Here is a 21165-nt window from a genome sequence, read left to right as displayed (position 1 = left end):
TTTTCCAGTTTATCACAAATATAGATACGTAATCAAAATAGGTTACTGATTTTATTTTTAGAGTGTGCGCAAAATGCATTATGTATTTTATTTATTAAAACATTGAACTCTATTACATGATTATTCTATTTCATATATACGAGAGTCCCCCCCCCCCACACCATAAGAGTGATGGTGCACCCATAAAATGATATAAAGCGCCCCCCCCCCTTAAAAAAAGCAACCCCTTGAAAATGTCAATGGCACAGTCTGCGTGGTGAACGCCCCTCGTCTTCTCCCCATAAGTCCATTGCATTTTAATAAAACAGTATTTAAAAAATGATCACTTTCAAAACGATGACATGAAATAATATTACTTTTTATTTCGGCATGTAAATACAGCTGTTCCATTTTTGCCACTGACTCATTCCTCCTGACTGTCCTACATTAAACTAGTATATCCAAGAAGGAAATGTTATTTTCGGAACAACTAATGTCAAGGAATTTTTTTATTGTTAACCACATTTAACAAAATGAATAAGCAGATGAATTAATTGCATAACTATGTTCTTACTAATAGATAACATGGTCATTTTCTAATGGTATAAAATTTTTTTAAATGAATGAATAAATTATAATAAAAAAAGATAAATAATACTGGCACATTTTTTGTGAAGCATATTACAATACTAGAAAATATTTGCATTACCATATTTTTAATGAATTAAACAATTGTTTTTTTTTTTTTTTTTCTTTTTGAACCAAAATGTATGTACATCCAAGTACAGTAAAACCTGTAAAGTTGACCACCTTTGTAAGTTGACCACCTGTCTAAGTTGACCACTTTTGTCAGGAACGGAATTAGTCCTATCTTATATAATGAATTAAAACCTCTGTAACTTGACCACCTCTCTATCTTGACCACCTGTCTATCTTGACCACTAATATACACCAGCTTTGGTTTGGAGTATTGTAAAAAGCCCTTTGTAAGTTGACCACTTGGCAAAAGCATTAGATTGTATAAAAAGTTTAATCAGAGATGCCTCAAATAAGCAACCAGACATTTTAGAAAAACCTATGAATTTTACGTTTCCATCGAAAAGCATTGGGTTAATGTTAAGTCCCCCCCCCCCCCCCCAAAAAAAAAAAAATGCGCAAAACTTCAATAAAGATTTATTTTGTTGAAGAGTAAATTGCCATGGTTACAAATGTACAGGAAAACATCGAATGAAGAATTTGAGTCACTTTTGACTTGTTATAAATTTTTAGGAATTGTTAATATTAAGTAAGTAGTTTTTTTATAAGCTATGGGACATTTTTTTTTTTTTTTGATCGATTTACAGAAATTTTGAATTTGTATGATATTTTACACGCAATTCTGGTAAATAATCTCTAAAAATATTTAAACAACATTTTTCTTATTGTTTTAAAGTAATTTTAAACAATGAAAGCGAGTTTAAAGTATTCGAATTAGTTAAAAAATGAATGCATAGAACAAAAAAATGACAAAAAAAAATCATTACTACCCTCTATAAGTTGACTACCTGTCTAAGTTGACCACCAAAGTACTGCACCGCAAGAGGTCAACTTACACAGGTTTCACTGTATTTCGAAATAACTTTTCTGTGATTGCTTCTCAAATATAAATCTTATTTCTTTTGCTTAATTAATCAGTTTCAGTTGGTTACAACAAATAGTACACCGTGCGCATAGGTATGTAGGATAACTTTAAATTAATTCGATAAACCCAAAAACAGTTACAATTGGAGCCTCATCAAATGCAAATCAACAAAAATATAAATGTATATAACAACTTGTTTTAAAATATTCATTAATACTTACACGTGAACATGAGCGGAAGAAAATCTAAGTACCTCCATTACAACTGAATAAGTAATCCAAAGGGTTTCGTTTCATTAAGTATAAACACGGGTGTTGAAACTATTCACGCTTGAACACACAATATATATCTAATTATGGTCGCATTGGAAATTGTAAAGAAACAAATGGTTATTAACTAACTTAATAGCTGCGTACATTGTCTAAAAAATCAAGGGCAGTTCAAAATGCAAAGGCGTAAAATTAGTTTCGACATATTTTACTACTCTCTAGACATGAAATAACAAGCAATCCAATGCTAAACAGTTGCTGACTGCAGCAACCATAGATAAGAAAAAAATAAGTTCTCGTTATTTCCGACCCATTGGCGCCCGTGTTGGAAGGATGATATAGGTTTCGAAGCGTTGCGTCATCACTTCCGCTTCTAGATTTCTTGAAATAACAAAAAGCTTTCTGAATATTGAGGAGTTCGCTATTGGATGAAGGATTCCTACTATTTCGGAAACGTTTCCGATATATCCAGAAACGTCTCCGAAATTTGTTACAGTGTAGGATCAATAAAAAAAGGACTCTAAAATGACCATTCAGTTTCATGAAATGAATTGCCATATTTAGACTGGACCCTTCAGGGTATCTGCTACATTTCAAGTTTTGAAATCCATGACTTCTGCTCGTAACTTTCCATGACTCACGGGATGCAATTTTTCCTAATAACATAAACAAGAATATCTAAATATGTGTTTTGTGAAAATTAAATTGCAACCATCTGATCTATCCTTTGGACATACAGTAAAACATTGTTTATACATTTCTCTTTTATATGTTTTTATCAATTATACGTTTTTTAAAATGGGTCCCTGCAGAGTCTAATACACATTGACCTATACCTATTATACATTTTTCTCATTTGCACGCTTTTTTCATACTGTCCCTTCAAAAATGTATAAACGCTGCTTCACTGTATATTTATAGAAATTCAAATTAAAGTGAAATGTAACCAGCTCTCAGCTACTATTATGACTAAAAAACAATTTTTGCAACAATGACTAGTGATACACATCAAATAATTAGAGTTTAAACTTAATTGTTTTGCTACCAAGGACATACAAATACATTTTTGTAAATCTAAAATTTCTGGAAATATTTTTAAAATTCCAATAAATCATACAAAATTTTTATATAGGTAAGAATTTACATGAAAACAAATTATTATTTTTTCTCAGATGATGATACACAATTTTTCAATCACAAAAAATACTGAAAAAAGTTTTAGTTCCAGAATGATTTTTCAAAATAAAACAAGCTTCAAACATGCAGCAATAATGATGTACAACTACTGGTGAACAGAGAAATATTTAAGCTTGATTTTTTTAAATAAATATTTTTTAAATAAACAAATAGTGAACTTAAAACTTTTTTTTTTTTAAAGCTAGTGGTTTTCTAAATAAATCTGTATCTAGCAGTAATTTAGTAAATGCTATGTTTACAATAAATTAAAAAAAAAAAAAAACAAATAATCAAAATATATACATATATTAAATTGAAATACTTAACAAATAACTTACCAAGCATTACCAGATATACTACCACCAAAGTTATAGGACAGGCTACAATATTAAAAAAAATTCCGATTGCAAATTCCCTGATTTTTTTTAATTCATAAATGTCCTAAACGTCCTTGATCTTTAGATCAATTGATCTAAAGATCAATAGATTGATCTTTAGATCAATTTTACTTTCTAAAATGTTCATTAACTTAAGACACTGCAAAAATTTATGATAATTTTACGAGTCCCTCGAATCATCTCAGATGCAAATGACTTATTTTTGAGTTGAATGAGAGCGGCAAAATTAGAAATATACAAGCCCCTAACTACACAATTGGACATATAGGATGTTAAAAATAAACTAAACACAAAATTATATATGTCCAAATGGTAGAAAAATATTGTATCATTAGGAAAAACTAACAAGTACTATAGAAGCGGACGCAATCGGATTTCGAAATGTATCAAAAATTGGGACTGAGGGGCAAAAGCGTAAGAAATGGCTAGGATGTGTAAATTTTACTCTTAATTGGTAGAATTCAATATAAATGCATGTTCTTGAACCGAAAATCTATGACCAGATATCAGTTTCCATGACTTTTGAGCATTTTTCGATGAAAATCATAATTTTCCATTCACCATTTGCATTTTCGATCATAGTTGAAATCCACGACTTCTCCTGACTTTCCATATACGCGGACACTAGGGCGAGTCGAAATTTTTTTTTTTTTCTATTCAATTTCTAATAGTGCGGAAAACTTGGCACTGCCATCCAAATAATGGGAAAAATAATTTTAAAATTTATAAACAATTTTTGAAATTGCGCAAGAGCCCTTAAGTTGAGAAAAAATCGGCAATTTTTAAAGACTTTTTTTTTTAACATAATTTACTTTATTTCTAATAGTATAAAAAATATACTTTGCAATTACAGAAATGTACATAAAAATTTTGAGGGAACATTGTAAATCATTAGAATTCGCGCAAAAAGCCTTATAATAACATTTTTAAAGTAAAAGTCATTATTTCAAAAATTCTTGAGCTGACATAAAGCTGTACAAATATACTATTAAACATCCGTTTTAATGTTTTACAAATACTCCTCTTACGCTGAAATGACTCAGCACTTACCATGGGTGCAGGCCTGCCGTTTCAAATTTTTCCAGGGGGCAGGGGTCAAAGGGTGCAAATTCAACGGAAGTTTCGACGGAAAACAGCAATACTTATGCCCAACCAAATGTAAATTTATTTATATCTCAAAGCTGTAGTGGGGGGGGGGGGACGAACCACCCTGAACCCCTAAATGACGGGCCTAATCAGATAGCAGTGGCAGCAAGTCGAGTCCATCTCACCACCCTACTCAAGCAACCAACCAATTTGGGTTTGATTCATTATGCTGAAGTTCTTTAAATTCTGACTTTGTATCAAATGTTCTTGATCTGATTGCAATTTACTATGAAAACTTTCTGGGTTTTCAAGCTTGCAATAGTTTTTTGCAGCCTCTGTCACAAGTTTTGCACATCTTTTGACTGTTTGATTGTGGTATCAAATATTCAAGCTATGGCAAGGTTTTGACTTCCGATGAAAATTGAAGTCTTCTGTTGCCATACTTGACAACAATGGTAGTGGTATCAGCTTACACTTGAGCCGATCAATAAGTTTAGGATAATCTGTGGTTTGAAAATTAATTAATGAAAGCTTGAAGAATCATGGCGGTTCATTAAAGACTTTCAGTATTTTCCTGTAGCCTAATTCTCGAATGTGCCGTGTGTAGTCCAGTGGCGGATACAGGGGGGAGGTCATGCCCCCCCCCCCGAACCCGCGACAATATATGAATGCTTGCTTAAAAAAAATTTTTGAATTAAATTTTTGGGGCATTGTACGAATGGATGGATACAAGAAAGGGGAAGGGGGAGGGTCACGAAGTTGTGACGTGCCCTCCCAATCTGCGACATTGCTATGCAATATGTTATAAGGTTTATTGAATTTGAGTAGGTAAAATGACCGCTTGAAAAAAAAAGGAAAGAAAACCTGACCGAGACAAATACCGAGTAAATAAATTTTGAATTCCTTTTTTTGGGGGCGTATTACATGTCACTTTTCTATGTACATATACATAATTATAAAAGGTGTCGACAGTAAAATAGTATATTTGCTTGAGTCATTCTTTGCTTCGAGCCGTCCTCAGGCGCCAGTCAATTGAAAAAAAAAAAGCAAAGAAGTGTCTGGCGCCCGCCGATTGCTTTTTGTACAACAAATTTAACCGACGACCGCTATTGTAAAACTATTTCCTGTGCTGTAGGCATCGATTCAATTGATAAATATTTGAACGTGTAAATATTTTATGTAAAGTCTATGTAGATAACTACTCCCTTCTTTTGTGATTGTGATTTTTAGGTGTATCGTTTTTGTTCGTGCTGATTTTATTTTTTTAATGTCTTGTAAATAGTTATTTAGTTTTAATCAGTGTTTTGAAATCAGTGTCGTGCAAGTAATGTAAAATTTTAGTTTCGTGTCGCGAAACCTCGTTATACGAGAGTTCTGGTAAATTCAGACGGAAACTGTGCTGAAGAAAGCTGCGTTTGTCAAGAAAGGACCACCCAAAAAGCAATGAAGCGTTCGGGTGACAAAACTTTGCTGTCTTTTTTTGAAAAGTTACAAAAAACAGATAAACACGAAACCGATGGATCCGGAGTTCCTGCATCAGACTCGGGGGCTGCGACGTCTTCGTCCACCTCCGATTTTTCTGGTATTGAAAAGAATCGGTCGGTGAGTATTTGTCAATGTCCAAATTATATTCATAAGATATTTAATTTTTAGTTTGATTTTCACCGCATTTTGTGTTATTTTGTATTTTTCTGCATACAAAACGGATGTGTCGATTATCTGCAAATTTAAAATCTAATATGGATGTGTGTCGAGTATTACGCAAATATTTAATCCATTTATCATTTTCATAAAACATTTAACTTTTATTAGATTTTTGCTGTGTTTATTTATTGTGTAGGTTGATGGTGCGAATACTGCTGCAATATGATATTTAAGTAAATAGAACGTATGTTTAATATTACCTTCTTGACCTGCGTTTTAATGAAATGTCTTCCCTGGGTTTTTTGAAACCTTGAACTTTTTTACTGAAGTAAAATATAAGTTAATTGTTATAATCAGATATATGAATGAAATGAACCTTTTTTACGGAGTTATCAGTACATAAAATATTAAAAAGAGCTGTGACCAGACCGTCGTAAGAAGATATTATCTTGGTTTTATTTATTATAACTAATATGCTTACCAGAAAGTCAAAAAACTAACCGTTTTTGATTCGTGTTTTATCAACTCGTATCCGAGATGCCCATCATATTCAAAGTCGCTATGTAAATTTAAACAGGATTAGAACTTTGTTTCAGTAAAAATCTTAAGTTCTCCATCAGATCAGGAAATTTAAATTACTTTTCCTTCGCTGATTTTCAAAGATTAATCCCAGAGGTCAAACCAAGTGATTTATTTCGACTATTTTTCTTGTTATTATTTATATTTTTGGAAATATTAAGTCTATTTGTCTATTTCTTGCAGACGATCGACGATGTGAAGAAAAAATCTATAGAGTTCAAAACTGGTTGATTTTTTTTAATATCTCTCTCTGTTAAGATTGCTAATATAACATGTTTACATATTTAATTTAAAAAAAATGGATATGGTTTCTGTAATTTCTTGGATTCTATTGTAATTCAATTTAACTAGCAATTTGAAATAACACTTCTTAACTATTTTCCTACGAAATTAATTAAGTTGTCATCCAGCTAATGGCTCATTTAGTGCTTTTTGTTGACACCTAAAGAAAAAATCTAAGTTCTAGAAAATTATCGTAGGAACATTCTTAAGCATGACCCCCCCCCCCCCCCCAAAATGAAATCCTGTATCCGCCCTTGGTGTAGTCCAATATCATCACCACATCATATTCTCTGGATGACATAAGAACCAGTTTCTATGAACGACGTAATCAAGGATTTTTCTTAATGTTGTTCGGTAAATGTCCTGTTGTTTGAGTGACCTTTCATATATGCTTCAGACAGTCTTTCACGGTATAATGTATCTTAATATCAGGGAGTGGTTCATTGGTCCCACTCCTATGCGGAACACAGCTTTAAGAAATAAATGTATTTACATTTGGGTGGGTGTGAGTTTTGCTGTTTTCCGTTGATACTTCCATTGAATTTGCACCCTTTGACCCCCTCCCTGGAAAATTTGAAATGACGGGCCTGCATGTGGCGAGTCCTCAGTCATTTCATCATAACAGACACATGTCTTTAAAACATTAAAACGGATGTTTAGTAGCATATTTTTGTAGCTTTATTTCAGCTTAAGATTTTTTGAAATAGCATTACTTTTACTTTAAAAATGGTATTTTATGGCTTTCTGCGTGAATTCAAAAGATCGACAATGTGCCCCAAAGTTTTTTCTGTACATTTTTTATACTATTAGAAATGAAATAAATTATTTTTTGAAAAAAATATATGTCTTTAAAATTTGCAGATTTTTTTTCAATTTTTTCTCAACTTGAGGGCTATTGTGCGATTTCATTTTTCTTAATAAAGTTTTTAGATTATTTTACCTGTTATTAGGATGCCAATGCGCAAGTTTTCCATGCTATTAGAAATAGATTAGAAAAAAAATTGTTTTTCAACCCACCCATTTTAATTTTAAATTATGATAGCAAGAACATAACAGTAAGTACACTAAACATTAACTTTTTATTTTATCTAATAATGATAGAGCATTTGCGTGACCCTGGCTGTGCTTTGCTCAGTTGCCACATATGTTTGAAAAAGAAGACAGTGAGCAAATCCCTATTTTAAGAAATGTGAAAAAGTATTTTTATTTTTTAATATCTTGTAAATAAGTCTACGTTATTTTGTTACAAAACATGGTTTTATCATAATGAATGGTAAACCTGCTTATTTAAGGATCTGTTTTGCTTATTACAAATACAAACCAGACCGAATTTTCGATTATCCCAATTGTGTTTGGGTCCAGTGAGTCCAGATAAACAAGGTTGTATTTTACTCTTACTCAGCTCGACTAAAACTGATAATAAATTGAATTTCTAAATTACATACTCGATTGAATCAAACCAAAAAAAACAACAAGACATTTATGAAAAAATTTATTATCCAGACAAGAAAATATGGACATTGTGAAATGTACACAAATCGAACAACAAATGCAACATCCTCTATGCCATGTTTGAATACTCGTCAGAATTAAGTAATGACAATATTAAAAGCAAAAGAAACAAGTAAAATACTACAATTGAGTTCCGAAAATGTCTTTGAACTATACCTTTAACTACTCAGGCACTTGAAAGAAATAACAAATCAGTAAAAAGCTTTTAAAATTTTATGACAAAGGCATTAAAATATAAGAGAAATTACAATCAATGAGTCTGAAATGTAACAATGAGATGCACAACTCGGCAATATTGTAACAGAGATCAAGATGTTAATGGTGCACTCTTCAAACAGTGATGCAATGGAGGCGAAGGAGGGGGGGGGGCGGTTTACCTCTCACATATAACAGTTGGATTAAAACCATAATGTTGAACTCAGTATATGTTAATGTGTTGATGTAAAGACTTGTGACGCCTCCCCAGAAGAAAATTCTTGTTGCATCACTGCTTTTAATACATGAATTATGACATTGCAGGTGTTTTTGAAAACAATTATTGCAATATAAATACATAAGTGCATCAGAACTAAAAAAATAAACTTTTTGCTAATTATGACAAATGTTTGAAACAAAAGCAAAATATAAGTTTTTTAAGAAAGGCTAAATTGCATAAGAAGTTATTTACAGAATAAATAATAATTAAAAGGAGGTGGTAAATAAAATTGAATAGTTCTAATCAGAAAAAAAAAAATTAAACCCAAATAAGAAAAACTAAACACTTTTAAGTGTTGGCAAAAAAAAAGGATTACGGGTATCCAAAGGTTATTTATATTATTTACAAGCTGCAATAAATTTTCATTTACTTGGAATGCACATCAGTTGCAACAGTTATTGATTTAGGATTAGTCTTCCGGAAGGCATACAAAAAACAAAAGCTTATCTCACTTATTTTAGAGAAATAGCAGATGGTGCACAGATGACCCTTTAAACTCACTTTAAAAATTATTTTCATCAGTTTCCATAACAATTTTATAAAAACATTTCTCCGAAAGAAAAAAAGAGGCCTATATTAACCCCTTACAGTTGGACAGTCCCAGAATTACATGTTAAATGGACGAGATATTTCGTCAAGAACTGCAAGGTGGTTAAACATCATGCATGCTAAAAGGTGGATTAGTTCGAGTATTGTGTGGCTCAAAAAATTGCATTGATTAATATAGCAAATTATGGAAGACAATTTTCATTAAACCAAAAATACACACACTGATCAGATTTAGACAATCCTTCAAATAATGTTATGCGTGATATCAACAGATTTCCAAATAACAGAAAGCAACATTAAATCCAAAACATATTTATCAGGAGCAATTATCATTCTCTTCAGGACTTTTCTCATCAAATGTAATCAAAAGTACTAATATAAGCTCTCAGATAATACACATCAAATGCAAAAAACTTTAATCTTAACTCCAAGCAAAATAAATTGATTTTGAAAGAATATATACCACACACTGAAGTAAAGCACAACACTTCCTTTGAAACACATTACACAAATGTTCTAATGAAAATAGTATCACTGAAAGTTTTCCAACCTGAAAAGTAATATGCTGTTTTTTCCCCACTCCTGGTAGCACACCTAAAAAGGTATTAGCAAAACAACCTAAATGTTCGCTTTGAAAATAAGAAAAAAAAAATCATGAGGTTATGAAACTTTTTTAAATAAACAACCAAAAGTAAATGAAATTACCAAAAATATCACCTACAGAAGTTCTTAAGTACCTATTTATAAATCTAATTTTTAATGTCCATGTTTGATTTGTGTTATATATATACACAATTTGTTTTGCAAAAAAAAAAAAAAAAAAAATTAAATCTTAAAGATATTAGCATAGATGAAAAAAAATAAGCAAATGAACTCAAATCAGTCAGCCTCAGCAGGTGGTTTAAGTATTACACAAGTTCTACAATTTTAAAGAATAAGGGGGGGGGGAGGCAAATGGGGGCAGAAAAAAATTCCTACAAATCATTAAGTTTTTGTTTCTTTTAGTTCAATTCTATTCTGGACTCAAAAGGAACTTATGTGTGTTTTAACATATATAATTAGGACATATATGTTATTCTTCATCAAAACTAATCACATAAAAATTTCATAAATAATTTTTCAAGTTACAATAAAAATCTATCAGAGTAAATTTCCATTGAATATTTTTGTTTTACATTTTTTAAAAATAATTTGTAAAACATCCTAAAAACAAGTATGGTACATCTATGTTACCAAATAGGTAAACGTTTAGTTACAGAATAAGATGAAACATGAAATACAAAATTTCATAACTGTGGAGTTTTGCCTGAAAAGAAAATCTGAAAATTAGAACACAAATTCAATCTTTTTTCTTTTTTTTTAAGATAATAGTTTAAATTTTAAACATAAACAGGTAAATGAAACAAAAATGGTCTAAACTTCCAAATTGTAAATCCAAAGAGTTAATAAATACATTTTCAGGCAAAGAAATATTTTATGGTTAGATTCTACTTACTTTTTTCTACATTGTACCTACTTTTGTCTAAAGTGATACTCTCGACAATTTGAGAGTCAAGCATTGAATTTTTGTGACATATAAATATATGTTTCAGACATGAATATAAAAGGAGTATTAAAATGAGTTAATTTTGATATGTATAAAATGCAGCATAATTACTAAAAAATTATGCATTAGTAATGTATTTATATTACTGTGATATATTAGCACTGACACCACCAATTAAGTAAACGTGTTATGAAGAGATAGATACATTTCCATTTCTTATGAAAAGTGGAATGACAAAAAAAAAAAAAAAAAAATCATGATGTTTTAAGGGGCATAAATTACTGTTAATATGCATCACAAAATGAAAATATTCAATTACATTGAAGTTTTACTTATTTATGAAAGAAAAGCAAAAAAGAATTACAATGAAACAGGCCAAATGAACTGCAAATTATTAGCTAAAATTAATGCTACTTGAGATTTTCTGAAACTTTAACCATAAAATAATTACAAAGATTAATATTAGTTATTAGCATTTTTTAAATTCTTCATACAAAATTCAGCAACAAAAAGAAACACATGAAATAGAAATATTTCAATTTTTACTTTAAAACCTACTGTTAAAATAAAATAACTCTTAAAATAAACCTACCGTTAAATAAATTATATTCACATAAATCACAAGATACAAAACTTTTGAAACATTTTTAACAATTCAACTGTAAAGATAAAAATTATAAATAAACAAAATAAGAAAAAAATGCTCTCAATTTAAAGCCTAACATGTGGTTTCATTTCAAAATGACCTTAAATAATAATGATATTTTTTAAAAATAAAAGCTTGCTTAAATGGTTTTAATTTTTTTGATTAACACTAAAATTTTGTTTTAAATAAAAAGTGAAAAGTGTTGGAACAAAAAGTGTGAAATAAATTTAAACTTTTCAACAAAATAATTTTGCAGGAAGTAATGGCACTAATTAGAGGTCAATACTAATAAAATACAACTCCCATCAATGATTTTAAAATTTTATACTATTTTTCCAAATCTTACACAGGAGAGTTCAACCAATAAATGAAACCTCAGCAAATAAACCTTTTTTTTTTTTTTTTTTGAATAAGGTTTTAAAAGATTTTTCTAGGATTAGTGGGCTTTCTATTCAATTTTGAAAAGGAAACAACTTTCAATATGGCATTTGTTTATAGGTTAGTTGTGTTCATTTACAGTATTGTGTCACTTTTCATTAAAACAACCAAAAAACCTGAAGTAAAACCATACGACTTCTTCTAGTATTTTTTGAAAATAATTTAAAATATTAATTAATAATAAATTTTACTGTCAAGTACCCAAAGCTAGTTTTTAACAATAGAATTAATTAATTAAAATGGAATTGAGAAGTGTTCATTTACTGGTCAGGCTAACCTAGTAAATATTATATATTATATTAACATATCCCAACATTTTCTGGAAAAAATTCCATAACGTTTAATAAATTATAAAAGTGCCAACACAGAATGCAACAGTTATACTTTTTCAAATAGAAACATTTTCATGCTTCTAAATCTTGTACAAGTAGCATTTCTGAATTTTCAATCCCAAATTCAGAAAAGGTTGGAGGCTCTGGACACGTTTCGGTAGGCTCACATGGCACAGTTCTTCTTGGAAAGCTCACAATTTGAAAGCTGTCTGGAGATTCAGAGTGACAGAACACGAAATAGTACAAAAACTACAACAAAAAAAAGCAAATTATTTTTTTTATTACTGGTACCAGGAATAATGTTCTACAGAGATACTTCATAAGAGCAGAAAGTAATTAAATTCTATACAGAAAAATCAAGCCATGTACTAGGCTCCTAAACTTTTCTGATTCAAGAGACCCCATGAAATAATTATAATTTTCTCTGGCACCTGAGTCTATCTCTATTATACATACATAGCAGAGCATTTTTTAAGAAATTTTCACTAGGCGACATAATTTTAAAATAATTAAATGTCTAACTAATGCTATATGTATCTTTTTATATCCGTTGTGAGATCAAAAACATAGGGGACGTATGGAACTGGCGGCCCTTTAATTATTTCAAGGGTATCTTAAATACATACAAAGAGAATAGGTTTATGAGAAAACCTTTAATAGATATTGACAAAAAGAACCTGATTGAAAGTAGTTGAGCTCGTTTATTAGATTACCAGGAAATGAGAATATCTTGCTTTATAATATTAACTCCGAAATAAGGGGGTACAGGGGTTTCTCCCTCGGAAAATTTTCAAATTTGTAGTCTTAAAAACGCATTTTAGACGATCTTTGGTAATGTTAGGGGAGAAGTGGCTTGGTGGCGCTCCCCTGTCTACGGAGAGATTTCAAGGCCCTTCTCAGGAAATGTTTATCATTTGTAATTTTAGAAATGCATTCTGTCTTTCGTAATATTAAGGGGTCGGAAGACCCCCCCACTCTCGCTCATTTTTCAAAATTGAAACCTTTCAAAAACGCAAATATTATCTCCAATTATGTAAAGAAGAGGGAGGTTCGGTGGTTCTCCGGCGGAATTGTTTTGCAACTGTAGTGCTAAAAACGCAGGTTAATACCATATTTTCATAATGTTACGTGAAGGAAAGACTTGAAGCTCCACACCAGGAAATTTTTCTAACTTGTTGCCTTAAAAATGCATTCTAATTATCTTTGGTAATGGTAGGGGAGAAGAGGTTTGAAGAGCTCCCTCAGAAATTATTTGAAATTGTAACTCTGAAAATGCTGTTTTAAACGATCTATGGTGATTTAAGAGGAGGAGAGATTGAATGGCCTCCCATCCCAGAAGATTTCCCATCTCAAGAAAATTTTCTAATTTGTAAACTTAAAATCGCATTCTAGACTATCTTTGGTAAGGTTAGGGATATAGATAATTAAAGACGTACCGAGTAGCACTTTGACCGAGTAGCCGAGTACCGAGTACTCGGCCAAGTTACCAAGTACCAATTATGTTTTAAGAAGAACCAACGACACACATGTGATGAATTTTGAACTTATTGGAATAGTAGTATAGATCTCCTTGTCCATATAATAGTTTTTAAAACTAAATTCCTGCTGAAATTTAATTACGCATTATCTTTATATATTAATAGGCAAGCTGTTTTCTTTCGGTACCGATTCCTCCTCTATTTGTGAACCGATTTCCTTCATTCTTTTTTTGTTCAGTAGCTATTGCCGAGCTTTAGTGTCATCAATAAAAATTTTTGAAATCGAACGCTAATTAACAGAGATATTAATAAAAAACGCATTTTCGTCCTAAATGGCTCTTTTTACGCGAATGGATGGTCCAATTTTTTCGAATTTGATATGGTTGGAAAGGTCTTTAAAAAACACTTCTAACAAAATAATTGTCAGGGCGCCCAAGGTCCAATAACCTAAATCCACTAGAAAAAAAGTTATAAGCGTATTTTAGTAAGCGAAACTCCAAAATTTCAATTTTATCTCTTTTCCATTGTTGAAATTCATTGTTGGAAGCGTGAAACATTAAGTTTTGTTTTTTAAATAGCTCTTTCTATATGAAAAATGCATTTTAGCGCTTCGAGCTTGGTATGGTTGGAAAGCTCGTGCAAATTACTATAAAACACGTTTTACCCGGTTTACTGTCCGAAAATGCCAATCCGCTAAAATGGCTAAAAAACACGCTAGAAGCAATTAAAAGTTAGTAAAAATTCATTTTTATTTGCTTTTTCACGCGACATAGTTAGCGTGAAGAAATTGCTGGATAATATTGTATTGTTGCCAATTCTCGCTTGAGCATAAAGAAATGAAATACTTGCATTTGTTTTTATTATTGAGGCTTTTTGGGTAACTACGGGCATTTAAAATAATTTCATTTTGATTATGTTTTCGCGATTTTAATATTTAGATAAATCATTTTACGGAGTGAGGGACGGCTTTCAGTTCCAGCTCCCAATAATACCTGCATTTGCTATCACCACAAAACTTTTGATAAAATTAGCGTATTATTACGACGTCCAGTGTTTTCACATAGACAATGAGGTTGTTTCCTTTAGTCAAAAGCAGTACTTTTTGTCACTGAAATTGATAGAATAAGCAAAAAAAAATAATAGTAATAACAAGGACCCAGAAAATACTTTAATTTTCCCAACAGTTATTTTTTAATTATTTTTTTTAAATGTCAGATTTTTCAAACAAGACAAGACGTCACAAATGATGCTCTTTGGCGCATCTTTAGACCACGTTTCCACGTTATGATAATCAAGAAGCGAATTTAAATTGCGCTCTGCGCTTGCTATCAACCATATCGTTGACAACACATATGAGTAAAGATACGAATTAAATATTTTGCTCTGTAAATGGCAACATTGAATGGCATTTCATCATTTGTGATGTCATCGTCAGAAGCGTAAACAATGAAAGTACACCGATTGAAGTAATTTTTAAAAAATATTAATCTTAAACAAATTATTAAAAAAATTGTTAGATTCTATGTTTTTAAGCATGCTCTTTCAGAAAAAAAAAAAAAAATACTTTTAAAATTTTAGAAACGACCCCATTATATGTTGCCGTGAGTAGAGTTCGTTCATTTGACAGTTGGAAATTCTAATTTAACAGCAAGATCATGCTCACTTTTACAAAGAATATTGTTTGTACAGAAGTTTTACGTATTAAGGGAGTTTTGCAGCATCATTTCATTCAGAACGACTTCTATAATGGAGTTGTTTCCTTCAGTCAAAAGTAGTATTTTTTGTCACTGAAATTGATAGAATAAGCAAAAAATAATAATAATAACATAGACCCAGAAAATACTTTTATTTTCCCAACATTTATTTTTTAATTAGTTTTTTAAAGCATCCAATCTTTCAAACAGGGCGTGGTCTTGATGACGTCACAAATGATGCTCTTTGGCTCATCTTTCTACCACGTTTCTACGTTATGATAATCAAGAAGCGAATTAAAATTGTGCTCTACGCTTGCTATCAACCATATCGTTGCCAATGCACGTGAGTAACGGTGCGAATTAAATATTTTGCTCTGTGAATGGCAACACTAAATGGCATTTCATCTTTTGTGATGTCATCGGCAGAAGCGTAAATAATGAAAGCGCACTGATTTAAGTAATTTTTTCAAAATATTAAACTTAAACAAATTATTTAAAAAATGGTTAGATCCTATGTTTTTAAGCATGCTCTTTCAGAAAAAAATACTTTTAAAATTTTGGAAACGACTCCATTGTGAAATTGGCGAGCTTTATCCATTTTGGCACTAATGCCAGGACGAGAAATATTTTTCTTTTGCATTCTTAAAAAAGGAGTACAGAAATGTCTATTTGCAAGGAACTGACTACGAATCAACTCTCTCTTGAAGGTGGGGTTCATTAAATTGTAACCGTTCGTGACAAGGCGGAGGAAATAAATGACAAGACGAACATACATGAAGTTTTTTTTTTATAAGAACGTCTATGAAAATCAGTATGACATGTGACAAAGGGAAGAGGGTTTATGGTGAAGTGTGAAACTTTGCAACAAAGGGTGGAGCATTTGTCAGTTTTTCTCTAAACCGTAAACAAATCACAAACACGATTTTTTTAATATAGCACTTTTATTGCGACGTTCAGTGTTTTTGAACGGACAATTTTTAATGTAGCAAGTAGGATTCGTTTATTTGACTGTTTGGAACTTAATAATTCTAACAAAAGGTCAACGCAACTTCAACTTATTAAAAGAAGCATTGTTCCATGCAGAAGTTTTACGTATAATCTGAGTTTTGCAGGATCATTTCATTCGGGAAGATTTCGATAGCTGTTAAATTGGCAGGCGCTCTTCATCTATTGGCGTTAAATTTTTGGCACCGATTGCAGCTCGAGAAATGTTTTTACTTTGCATACGAAAACAAGGAGTAGGGAAATGTATATTTGCATACGGTTGCCACAAAATAGGGGCTGTCCACGGATGAAGTCCTGCTTTAAGGTGGGGTTCATGAAATAGTAACAGCTTGTGACAAGGGAGAGGAAAGACATGACAAGAGGGGCATACAATGGGGAGAATGTGACTACAAGCTTTTTTTTAAAAATAGGAACGTTTATGGAAAATACCGTGACATGTGACTAAGGGAAGAGGGAGTATGGTGAAGTGCAAAATTTATGACAAAAGGGGGAGAGGGTGTTGAAAAGTGTGTCATGCACCGCCCTTAATCATAATCAAATCTCAAAGACGACCTTTTTTACTTTCTTCTATATCTAATATATAGAAGAAAGTATCGGATTCGTGCAAATTTTCGAATTTCGAAGGATTCGAACGTTTTGAGGTGTGCTGAGTCCATTTCGACTATTTTTGGAAAATGTCTGTCTGTCTGTGTGTGTGTATGTATGTGTGTGTGTATGTATGTATGTGTGTGTATGTGTGTGTGTCACGTCTGTGTGTGACCAGTTTTTTGTGGCCGCTCTACAGCAAAAACTACCGCATGAAATCGAACGAAATTTGGTACACATATGTGCCCCTATGCGAACTTGTGCCCATTGGTTTTTGGCGCGAATTCCTCCAAGGGGGTGGAGCAATGGGACGTTTTTTGAGTTACGCGTGCTTGCTATTCCTCAGGAAGTAACTGGCGGAATCAAACAAAATTTGGTCCATATGTTGCCATTAACAGGAGCAGGTGCTGATTCAATTTTGGTGTCAATAACTCAAAGGGGGCTTGAGCTATAGAATGTTTTTTTTTTGTCGTCAATTGTGACTGCTGTATCTCAAGAAATAATGAACGGAATGAAAGAAAAATTTATCGGCAAGTAGTCCTTAGTGGGTATCAGAGCTGATTTTATTTTGGTGTCAACAGCTAAAATGGGGGTAGCGCAATCGTCCGTTCTTTTTTTCCATTGTGAGTGCCCTATCTCAAGAAGTAATGCTACGTTCTGGTTGAAATTTGGAATATATGTGTATCCATATGTAAACAGGCTTTGGTTCAATTTTGACGCCAATCGCTCCAAGAGGTGTTGATTTTTTTTTTTTTTGCGAATAAAAATAGCTTTATTAATGCAACAATAAGAAAGATAAATCGTAATAGATTGTCGTCTGCGTATTTCTCGTGATTTTAATTGTATGTAAATGATCGGAAATATTATCTCAATGATTTAAAATTTTTAACTGTTGCCATCTTATGTTTGTTAACAAATAAAATATTTGTAATTAATTCAAGCAAGGCTTTTAAAATAACTTTCAATTTTCGCTCTTTGCTTTGCTTTTGCAATAATTCAGACATCGGGATGGTCGTCAAGTTTTTGCATATGTAATTTTGTGTTTGTTGGGAACATTGCTTCCTCGTCAAGCATGGGGAGGGATCAGAAAAAGGAAAAATATAGAAGAAAGTTTCGTGATGGCCACAACATACTAGTTTCAAATTGTACTTTTTTTGCGACTTCCAGTGTTTTCGAATGAACAGTTATATGTTGCCACGAGTAGAGTTCGTTCATTTCATACTTGGAAATTTATATTTCTAATGACGATGTCAAAGCAAATTACTCAATAATAGTAGAAGTTTTATAAGTAATATTGTTCACGCAGAAGTTTTACGTATAAACTGAGTTTTGTGCTGCTTCATTCCATTCTAAAATTGGATGATTGGCGATTTTTATCCATTGGCGTGAAATTTTTTGTTTCCAATGCCAGCGCGAAAAATCTTTTTCCTTTGCATACGTAAACAAAGAGTAGGGAAATGACTGTTTGCATAGGGTAAGCACAAAACAACATGGTATCCCAAATAAAATTATTCAAGGGGGGCAAGAATAAGCAAAAGAAATAACATAGAGCCAGAAAAAACTTTTATTTTCCCGACAGTTAGTTATTATTATTATTATTTTTTAATGTTTGATTTTGGAAATAAAGCGTGGTCTTTATGACGTTACAAGTGACGTACTTTGGCGCGCTACTCCATAGCCAAGCAAAAGTTTTAAACTTTGCTGTCAACAACGTTTTCAGGTTATGATAATTTGCGCTGTGAGCTAATGACATCAGGGAATGGCATTTCATCGCTTTTGATGCCATGTGCAGAAGCGTAAAAAATGAATTTCAATCTGCGCATCCAGGGTTCATACCCTTTAGGCAGAAAAAAGTTCAAGCACTTTTCAAGTACTTTTCAAGGTAAAAAATTTTGTTTTCAAGGCAATATCATAAATTTGTACTAAAAATATTGTATGCAGATTTCATTTACTACAAACACATAGAAATAAGGCAATAATACAAAAAAGTATAGGAAAACAAAATTGTTTTTTCTACAACAAGAGACGCTTTGATGAAAGATCTACTGCGTTGAAAGTCTTTCTGAAAATGTTTGAAAAGTTCGGTCATAAAGAGAAGCAGATAACAAGAGGTTTAATTTTGAGGTTTTTCAAAGGTTGCAGCAGTCAGAGGTTTGTATATTTTCTAGAATCAGCAAATTAATACTTAAAAAACCCTTTCATAAGTGCTTTTAACTTTTATGGGAAGAAACTAAAATACCCAAGTTCAATGGCATTGCCAGAGAGGAGTTTTTGAAGTCACTCCCCCCCCCCCCCCGGTTTCAACATTTATTTCCAGTACCATACAGTGGTTTATTACAATATAAGGGTGGTTAGGACAAAAACACTACCCAGAAAGTTATTTCAGTTTGCACTATTAAGTTCTAAAAATATTAGGTTTGCAAATCATTTATAGGTATTCAAATCAATTATTCGTATGTATTTATTAGCTGTTCAGCCAATAAGGCATTTCAACTGTCCTCGAGTAAATTTAAAAATTAGGAAGTAAGAAAAGTTTATGAAAGTCCACAGTCCAGTCTCTACACCTCAAAATATACAAAAGCAGCTTAAGCAGTGATAAATACTCTGAATGCAAACTTGAGCCTATTCAGCTTTCATTGATTAACTTACAATAGACAATAAATGTGCAAGTTCAGATTTATACATATGTACAACAATAACTTTTGCTATGCATACAATTCATAAAATAGTTTATTAAGTCAAAATATTCTGCATAGAAATACCATGCCCAGTGCCTGTTGATAACCAGCAACAGGCACTGGGCCTAGCTAGGCTGGTACTGGTCAATTTATTAGATCCAAATGAAGATGAAAGACCCTCCTTAAGCTATCTACCCCTTTGCTGATTAAAGCCTCTTTCAGTAAGCTCCAAGTACCCACAACCATAATAAAGTAGTAATTTTGAACATTTGAGGAAAAGGGGAAAATTGGAGTTATAAGGAGGTAAAAGCATAAAAACGAACACTACTGGATTTCAAGTGAATAATCATAACACAACCACCCAGTTATACACCTTATTTATTTTAGCAGACATAAAAAAATGATGTACTTATAAATAAAATTATATAAATCAACTTTATATTTAAAATACAAACTTTAAGTTAATTTGTTAGGTGCTCAACTGCTGAAATTTAAATTTAAAAAAAAAAAATCTGTAATGACCAAAAATTAGGTAAAGATAATCATTCAAAATTGCAAAAATAAATAAGCAAATAATTAAACAAGACCAAGGTAATAAATTCTTTAACTCTTTAGTTATTAAAATAAAAAAATAAAATAAGCTAATATGATGTAGCAGTGTCAAAATAACTATTAATTGCCAAAAATATAAAAATATTTACAAAATGCAAAAGGATTGAAATCTCAAACAAGGGAAGCAAATATGCTAATCTACGGTAGCAAATATGAAAATAACATCCGATTAGTGAATATATTTAAATATTTGCAAGATGCAAAAAGATTGAAATTTCAAACACGAGAAGCAATTTTTCGCAAAGTCTGAGTTCGTTCGACGTGGCATGTTTCCCATGAAATAAATTTATTTGTTTTTCATTAAAATTAAACAAAAAATATACTAATCTAAGGTAGCATATGCGAAACTAACATTTGATTAGCCAAAATATTTAAATATTTGCAGGATGCAAAAAGACTGAAATTTCAAACACAAGAGCAATTTTCCGCGAAACCCGAGTAAGTTCAATGTTGTCATGGTTTCGAAATTAATTTCTTTGTTAATTAATGAAATTAAACAAAAAATAAACTAATCTAAGGTACCATATGCAGGGGTCTGGCCAGAGGATATTTGGATCCGTTAACGGACCCTTCACAAAAAT

At 31.6% G+C, this 21165-nt stretch overlaps 1 protein-coding gene across 2 annotated transcripts in view; it reads right to left on the bottom strand.

Moving 5' to 3' along the window:
* Window positions 1-8513: 8513 nt before the first annotated feature.
* Window positions 8514-21165, bottom strand: part of LOC129221536 (FAS-associated factor 2-like) — a 56335-nt gene continuing 43683 nt past the window's right edge. For both annotated transcript variants that reach the window (XM_054856027.1, XM_054856028.1), the window contains exon 12: window positions 8514-12781. In XM_054856027.1, the coding sequence (XP_054712002.1) occupies window positions 12605-12781 (177 nt within the window). In that variant the 3' untranslated portion in view covers window positions 8514-12604. The remainder of the gene's footprint in view (window positions 12782-21165) is intronic.

This window comes from Uloborus diversus, chromosome 4 (assembly GCF_026930045.1).
Source record: "Uloborus diversus isolate 005 chromosome 4, Udiv.v.3.1, whole genome shotgun sequence".
Classification (NCBI taxonomy): domain Eukaryota; kingdom Metazoa; phylum Arthropoda; class Arachnida; order Araneae; family Uloboridae; genus Uloborus; species Uloborus diversus.
Note: the sequence above shows the minus strand (reverse complement) of the source record. Positions and strands in the feature narration are given on the sequence as shown.